This window comes from Lygodium microphyllum, chromosome 11, assembly GCF_053477565.2.
Source record: "Lygodium microphyllum isolate KBCC chromosome 11, Lygodium_microphyllum_v1.1.10, whole genome shotgun sequence".
Taxonomy (NCBI): domain Eukaryota; kingdom Viridiplantae; phylum Streptophyta; class Polypodiopsida; order Schizaeales; family Lygodiaceae; genus Lygodium; species Lygodium microphyllum.
The window spans coordinates 115317815-115326428 of record NC_141145.1 but is presented as its reverse complement, the minus strand read 5'-3'; the positions used below and the strand labels follow the sequence as shown (position 1 = coordinate 115326428).

Below are 8614 nucleotides of genomic sequence, written 5' to 3'. Positions count from 1 at the left end.
CTTTTGCAATCATGAAGCTAAAACTTTTGTTGTTCATTTTCTATTGTGTCTAAGTCATGGGTCGGCCCACCCAATTAATAAATTTGGGATTTTTCCTTTCAGACTTAAATTTTGTTTCCCTCATCTTTGCTTTCATGAAGAAGTTTGAAATATCTTTTGGTGCGCACACACACACACTCTCTCTCTCTCTCTCTCTCTCTCTCTCTCTGCTTTTGAGTACATGGGCTCTAGGAAGCTTCAAAATGTAATGATAGTATGAGATTTCAAACACCTTAATTATTTGGTGGAATATTTAATTTTCATCGACACAAGTGAGGTCTCTCATTGGTGGGTATCACATTGATATTAACTAAAATAAATTCATTGGCCATGGACAAGGATAGTTCGTCCCACACTTTTATGTTTCAAAGACTACGTTTTATAACTCAATCTAGATTTTTTTTTTGTGTGTAAGCCTCAACATCATGCATAGAGAGAGAACGAGAGAGAGACACACACTGAAGTTGCCAAAATTTCTCAAATGTATTAAGTAGAATGTCTAACTTCAGTGCTAATGCTAGATTCCGGAGCTTTGCAAAGCTCCGGAGAACACCGAGGTACCTAGGGAATTAGCTTACGTAAGGTGCGAGCTAGTGAAATTTGGCCACAATGTACTTATTTCATCCAAAAGACTCATATCTACGGAAGCTTATGCAAGGGTGAGCAATCAAGCTTTCCCTGGTTTGTCATACTTGGCGCCGGCAAAGTTGAGAGTGGCCTTATAAAGGGGCAGATCGGTGGTGTAATAATTGTACAAGTATTCCCCGAATGTTATCTCTTTGAATATCGCCGGGTGCTCGTCATCAATCAAGCATGGATGAGGGGCAATCTTGGTATCCTCGCTGGGCCCGAAATTTGCAGCCAAGGAGGTTCTAGGGAGAGTGGTGTTGGTGATCACTCGATGCTCCACACTTTTGTACCTTGCATTTGTAAGTATCTGCGATCGAGAGAAACTGTACTTCAGTATGTCTACAATAATTAAAGTTTTGTCGGGGTCAAAAGTAGTAGCGACGCTATGCGAGGATCAGACATGAAGTTCAAATAATCATGGTAACTAAGAGAAACCATGGTAGAGATATTCTGGCCATCACAACAGGTTATGGGAGATAGTGATTATAGTAAATCGGTTACAGTTAAAATGGAATTCATACCTCGATTTGGTCTGCCAGGTTGATGATGAAGGCGTTAGCGATGGGATCGACGGGGACCCATTTGTCGCCCTTACGGACCTGGAGGCCCGCGACCTCATCGGAAAGAAGGATGGTGAAGCTGCTAATGTCGGAGTGAGCACTGAGGCCGTAGGTGAGGCTGGGGTCCGGGCAGGGCGGATAGAAGTTGATGGTGAGCACCAGGCGCTCGATGCCGGGCAGGGGCCTGCCCGAGACCTCCACTGTATGGGCGTCCAGGCCCAGGCTCTCGAAGATGGCGTCATACAGCCAGCGGGCGAGCCTCTCCAGGGAGGACGCGTACTCCTGCACCTCTTCCCTGCAGAAATACGATCAGAACGCGCAACGTGAGTGATCAAGTTTTTAGTTACCTGGGTGGTCAGCGAACCCCTGCCACAAGCAGCAGGCAGCAGCCCACAATTCGTGGCGCAAATTGCGCTGCTGCCTTTGGTCTCCTCCTACCTCCCACACCTACTCCTGGCCTCTCCCCTGGCATTCTTGGCCTCCTAGGGCAAAGGTTGAAGCCTCTTTTAGCAAGATTTGACCTCCCTCCCGTGACATTGAGCCCCTGTTGAATTCCCTGTTGTACATTGCCTGTGGGCAGCCATTGCTGCTCAGTTCAAGCTTTTGATCCATCCCACAACCCCTGGAGTTCAGCCCCTCTGCTTGTATCTTTGAACGCGTCGAGCTGAATGGATGAGCAGTTCACTGGATAGGATAATTTGAATGTGTACATATTCTATACGCCAGCTAAAGCACAGAGAAAATCATTATATGCCAGTCTGATTAAAGGGGGCCTAGAGGCTGGGCCAGAAAGGGTAGTGTTATATACCTGATGACCACTGGAGCTTCGTTGAAGCCATCACAGACGCCCGGACGGCGGCGGATAATGAGTGCGTCTTTCCAGTCCTGTGCCTTGCCAGAGCCCACCCGATAGCCCGTCGTGAAGGTGACCCCTGCGTCCGCGCTGTGCGAAGGGTAGATCTTCTTATCGGATGCCGGCAGCTCGTAGAACTTGCGGACGGCCGCCTTGATGCGCTGGATGTCCACCCCGTGATTCAGCACCTGCAACAATATCGACCACGACTGTGATTCAGCCACCAAATCGTCGTCGTCGTCGTCGTCGACGATTTCAAGCTAAGCGCTAGCGTCGCAATGCGTTAATGTCGTAGTGCAACGATGCAAAGAGAAATAGCTGTGGCGTTAACACAGAATTATGGACCTCTAGAACAGATGAAGCTGTGGTTGTGAACATAGTGCATGCTAATTTACTTGGAAGAATCCCCACTCCTCGCAGGCCTCCCCGATCTGCTTCACGAGCTGCGCCCGCTTCTCCGGATCCTCGACGCCGGCGTGCGCGATCCCGGCCAGGTCCAGCACGGGGATGGCCTGCTCGGTGCAGAGAGGCTCGGCGCTGGGCCGAAGCTCCGGCGCGCACACGTAGTCCTTGGGCACCTCGTTGAGCCCCTCGTCCAACATCTCCTTCACCCCTTTCACCTGCTCTCTCCCGGCCGCGCTCCCTCCCAACGTTGATCTCTTGGCCGCCGCTGCGGCCTGATCTTGCTGCTGCGCCCGCCCGGGAGCCATACCAGCCGTCGAATTCTTGACGTAATATCTTCTTTAGATTGATCGTCGGCCGTCCCTCAGCTAAGCCTACCTAAGTCGTTCTTACACCTTCGCCTTTCATCATCTTTCTACGTTGGCTATATATATATATATATATGCTCTTTCGACCCGTCACCAGGCCGCGATAGGGCAGCGTTCCCGATGCGTCACCACTCTATCCACCCCCGGAAGCTTTAAGTGCCTCACTGCCTGCCCCCCTTTATCTCGCTGTCAATGTGGAGTCGTGGCCCTTGCCTCTCGCATTTGAGTTTGGAACACCGTTGTCCGTGGCACGTGCCAGTCCCCGGTTGGCCGGTGGTTCTCTACTCTTGGAAGTTTCAAAAACCTTTATTGGTACGATTAAAGAATCCGGACTCCCCCGAGTCTACAAAAGTACATTGTTGCCAGTGGGGGTTCAAATTCAAATCTGAAGACCACCCTTGGGAGTTGGGGCTCTTTATTTAAACAACATGAAAATCAAGTTTTCGGAAGACTTTTGGTGAAGTGGATCTATTATCATGTGGGCCTTCTAGTCTTCAAGACCAAAGCTTACTCTTCATCTTTACGGTCTAAGAATTACCAAGGTAGACTTCAATTTTCACTATTACTTGTAGTACCTTGGTACTCTTTTGGAACATGTCACAATGCTACACAACCTTACCCTCATTACAATTTGCGCCACATGATTATATAAAACTATGTAATATATATAGTTGACATGCATTATGCTTCTCATGTAGCTCATGATCTCCTTTTTGTCACCATTTTGGATGACCCCACCCATAGCATTAATTTGGTAGTATGATGTTCATCTCAATGTTTGAGGAAAATATAGGGCGCTTATATGCAGTATGAACATCTTAATCTCAATGTTTGAGGGAAGATACTTTTTTAAAATATATTTTTGATCCAATCTAATTGATGTTTCTACAGCTATATCCTTTGACTATAATATCAATGGATGGAGTAACTTATTCTAGAAACTTCAACTACTAATAGATGTGTGTTTATTTACATATGATATTAATTCTATTGAATTGGATGTAGTTCTAACCATATATAATACAAAGTTATCATATACCCTCTGCGATGTTGTGTTGATGAACAGTACCTTCTAAAACATTTTTTAAAAAACAAAGAAGTTATTTAGTCGAATTCTAAGATGTATTGGATTTCATGGTTCACTAATTCTTTTTGTTAAGGTTTAAGTTAAAACTTCACAAAAGTAAATCACTAATATGAAAAACCACATAAACATGTTATACAAGCACCATTTTGAAGAGCTCAGTTTCTACAAGAGTATAGAGCTACATTAACTCTTGTTAGTGGCCAGTTTTATCAGCATCACTATTACATTGCTATAAGCATGGCTATATAGTGACACTAATATATTGATGCTTATAATTATATACTATGGAAAAAAGGGCTAAAACTGTATTGGAAAAATACCACGAATGTTTAGAGAGAGAGTATGTAAAGGAAATCGAGAGAGAGAGAGAGAGAGAGAGAGAGAGAGAGAGAGAGAGAGAGAGAGAGAGAGAGAGAGAGAGTGCCTAAAGGAAGAGTTTGAAGTGAAGGCCAAGGCGAGTGCCAAGAAAATCTCAACGGAGAAGAAAGAAGGCCTAAGGAGAGCTTCAAGATAGTTAACTTTTGTTTACTTATCATTAAGATACAAATAAAAAAGAGTAAATTCTAGCCTTATGAAAATTTGTAGATATGAAGATAGCAGTTGACTTTGCTAAATATTGGATTTAGAGTTGCCGAGTATACAAGTATATAGCTAGGAGAAGAATAAGCTTGAGAGAGTGTAACTCGAGGTATATTAAGAGTTGTAAGGAGAAGATTTACAAGAGTAAGTATGCCCTAAAATAAATAGACACATACACAAGACCGAGAAAAGAAAGCCTCTTAAAGAGATAAAAAAGTACCCTAGCAATCTCAAGTGTGTTCACACACATCACTATCAAGATATGGTAGTAAATCCCCCATGGGAGTGATGCATTGAATAAGAGTTGGTACTCATATATAGGGAAGTGCCAAGCCTAGTATACTGGATCAATCCACAAAGGGAAGTGAGATCAAAGCTTTGCGGAAAGCTTCAAACTTCTTAGGACACAAAGCCACTGTGAAAAGGTTTGTAAGGTATTCTTATGTTTGCATGTTGGCCAAGGTGATCTCTCCTATAGAGACTCTCTTTCTAACATAATGGTAGTGCATCTCAGTGTGCTTAGTATGTACCTCGAACACTAGATTCTTTACAACAGCTAATGAGCCCTAATTGTCATTGAAAATGGAGATGACATATGATTGTGCAACACCCAAATCAATTAAAAGGCATCTAAGCCAAATACACTCAATTGTAGCTCTGAAAGTTACCCATGTACTTAGTTTCACAAATAAAACAAGTGAGCACAGTGGGTTGCTTCTTTCTTAACCATAATATATATGAGATACCAAGCATAAAGTAAAAACCACTTGTGGATACACTAGTGTTATCTAACTAGTCTAGTAAGAATCCAAAAAAGCATGTAAATTTGGTGGTAATGATCTTCGCTTGGGATAAAATAGCCCAAAATGCTAAGTATCACTTAAGCACTGAAAGATGCATTTCACTACATGCGAATGCTTGGTGTTTGAGCTATGCATAAACGTACTCATCTGCAACACTACAAACTAAATATTAGGCCTCATAATGCATACATTAATCAAGCATCCAATAGACTACTAATAAAGAAAGCAATCTCCAATATCATGAAGGTTCAAGTTTTAACCTATTGCCATAGGAGTAGCAATAGACTTGCAATCTTCAAGAATAAATCTCTACAGTAATGTCTCAGCACACTTTGTTTGATACAAAGTAATGAGAGGTATCATGCATTTCGTACTTCCATCATATCGCTTGAGAACTAAATGCCCAAATAATTATGTAAGAGGCACAAATCTAACATATTAAAAGTTGAATTCAACTCAACCTTAAAATCAATCATGTGTGTCTCATTAGGACCAATGAGAATATCATGTCATCAATATAAACCACAATGGTTGGAGGTACATCACCTTCATACCCAATATATAAAGTGCTCTCACTTTGGACTATTTTGAAAGCCAAATGCAATCAAGTATGTATATATATTCTCATACTAAGTTTGAGGTGCTTATTTTAGACCATACAACGCCTTTTTCAATCTACACACAGTTTTTTAACCTATTTTTGCAAATAACCATGAGACTAAAGAACATACACTTTCTCATGTAAATCTCCACTTTAAAATGCATTTTATTGTCCAATTGATGTACATTCCAACCATTATGAGTTGCTAATGCACATTTGCTCTGAATAGTTGTTAGAGGGTAAGTGAGAGCAAATATCTCATCAAAATCAATACCCTTTTGTCAAGCATAACTATTTTCCAAAGATTAATTTATAGCTATCAATGCTACCATTTGGTTTGAAGTTTAACTTATAAACCCACTTGGTACCCATAGCCTTCTTCTAGGGGGAAAATCACATCAAAATCAAGCATTATTCTTTATAATAGCATTATAGTGAGATTGTGTAGCAAGCATCCAATTGTTTTAACTTTATGCCTCTTTAAAAGACATAGGCTCTTCCTCATTATGCAAACTAGAAACAACCAATGCATAACAATTTGATGCATCAAAGGCACTACAAGAGCTTGAATAAGTATGATAGCTAATGGTGTATCCAACTTACTATCATGCAGAGTCTACACCAACCACTTGACATAGTCCTAGACCCCTTAATCTTTACTCTCTCATCAAAATGTGCATCATTCATATCTATATTAGAAATAGGTTGACTCATATTATTATGAGAAACCTACATAGGTTGAAAAACCATCTCATTTGGTATTGCATGTGATTGCACACCATTGAAAAGAGGTTACAAAGTATCATAGACATCTTATGAGCATAGACTTATCTCTTTTGTACATAAAAGTAAAGATTGAACACAATCTTTCACAAAGACAATGTCATGACTAACCGAGATAGAATCCTTTGTGTGAACTTATAACCTTTGCTTTCATTACTATAATACATTTTATAGCATAAGTCAAGCAATTAGAAACACACAAGTGAGCCACAAATGGCTTGTTTCCATACCAAGCCTCATATGGAGTGATAGGCTACAAACCATAGAGGAACACTTGTTAAGTACATAGCCATAGCAACTAGAAACACACAAGTGAGCCACAAATGGCTTGTTTCCATACCAAGCCTCATATGGAGTGATAGGCTGCAAGCCATAGAGGGACACTTGTTAAGTACATAGGCTACATATAAAATAGCTTCAAGCTAGAAACTATATGGTAAAGCTTGACTCTTAATAATGCATTGTGGCATCTCCTTGTGTGACATAGAGGGACACTTGTTAAGTACATAGGCTACATATAAAATAGCTTCAAGCTAGAAACTATATGGTAAAGCTTGACTCTTAATAATGCATTGTGGCATCTCCTTGTGTGATCTTTTCTTTCTTTCAGCTACACCATTTTGTTGTGTTGTATATGACATTATACATCTTAGTTTTATCCATATTCAATCATATATACATTAAATTTCTTAGATATATACTTCTCTCCTCGATCAAAATGGAGAGTGTCCACTTTGCATCTTGATAAATTTTTAGCCATGATGAGAAAGAGTCTGAAGCACAAAAATACTTTGGACTTAGCTCGATGTGTACAATCTGTAGTTTGCACAAACAATTCTCATTGAACTATCTTTTTTGGAGATTAAAAACGATGTATTTTGCCCAATATATAGCCTCCAAAAATGCATTCTCCACATGCCTCAAGAGTAGATAATGAAGACACCATATCATATTTCTATAGACATAACAAATTAGCAAAATTCAAATGACCAAAATGTACATGCCAAAGTTTTGCGTTTGAAATACCCTACAAATCTGCAATTGTGTTTCCCTCATCTTTTTATACATTTACCATAATCATTGAGCTTGTATAGCCCATTGCATAATGCACCAAATGGAATAATTGTATCACCACAAGAGAGATCATGGAACTATATTCTCATCAACAAACTCCATAATCAAGCTAGTTTTGGTGAGTGCAAAAATTGACAACAAATCCTTCTTGATCTTTGGTACATATTATAAAGCATCCATAAGTGTTAAAGTACTATGATTTACAGTAGTAAGCACAATTGTTTCGACTCCTTTAACAAGATAAGAGGGGTTATTAGCACATTTCATAGTACTACCCTTAGGGGTAGGCTCTAGAGAAGTAAATAGACAGCATAAAGAAGTAATATGATTCATGGAACCACTTTCAAAGTATCATACTTAAAATATACAATAAACATGCATAAATCACTTGAAAGGGGTCATAAATATATTATACACTATCCACTTTGTATCCTACATAATATTTGGAGATTTTGACTTGGAAGGAGAGACACTTGCAACAACCATACTAGCCTTTTCTTTGTCAGTCTCTTTTGTAACCAATCACTTGGGAAAATATGGACTCAAAAGGATCCTTTAGCAGCTTAAGAGTTAATGACTCTCCTTAGAGTTAATGATAGGAGATATGAGATGGACCAATATGGGAGAGGGGGTGGCATGCACATTTTATCCACCCCCTTTTTTCCCTTAGGCCCACCAAAGGTAGGGTTGTTCCCCTACCTCCACTCCACCAAAAGTCCTATTTCATCATCAATGAAGATATCTAAACTAGGAACACAATTGAAAAATAGGTCTTCTTCAGAAGTATAATTTGCTAATGAATCGACAAACTAATTCCAATATCGTGGAATTAGCT

General features: G+C 40.4%; 1 protein-coding gene across 1 annotated transcript; it reads right to left on the bottom strand.

Annotated features, from left to right (window-relative positions):
- Nucleotides 1-476: 476 nt before the first annotated feature.
- Nucleotides 477-2918, bottom strand: LOC148029262 (fe(II)/2-oxoglutarate-dependent dioxygenase 4-like). Its single transcript, XM_087688030.1, has 4 exons — nucleotides 2478-2918; nucleotides 2038-2270; nucleotides 1191-1524; nucleotides 477-976 (listed from the first exon to the last, which is right to left on the bottom strand). The coding sequence occupies exons 1-4, from the start codon at nucleotides 2790-2792 to the stop codon at nucleotides 707-709; spliced, it is 1152 nt and encodes a 383-aa protein (XP_087544156.1). The 5' UTR covers nucleotides 2793-2918; the 3' UTR covers nucleotides 477-706.
- Nucleotides 2919-8614: the final 5696 nt, after the last annotated feature.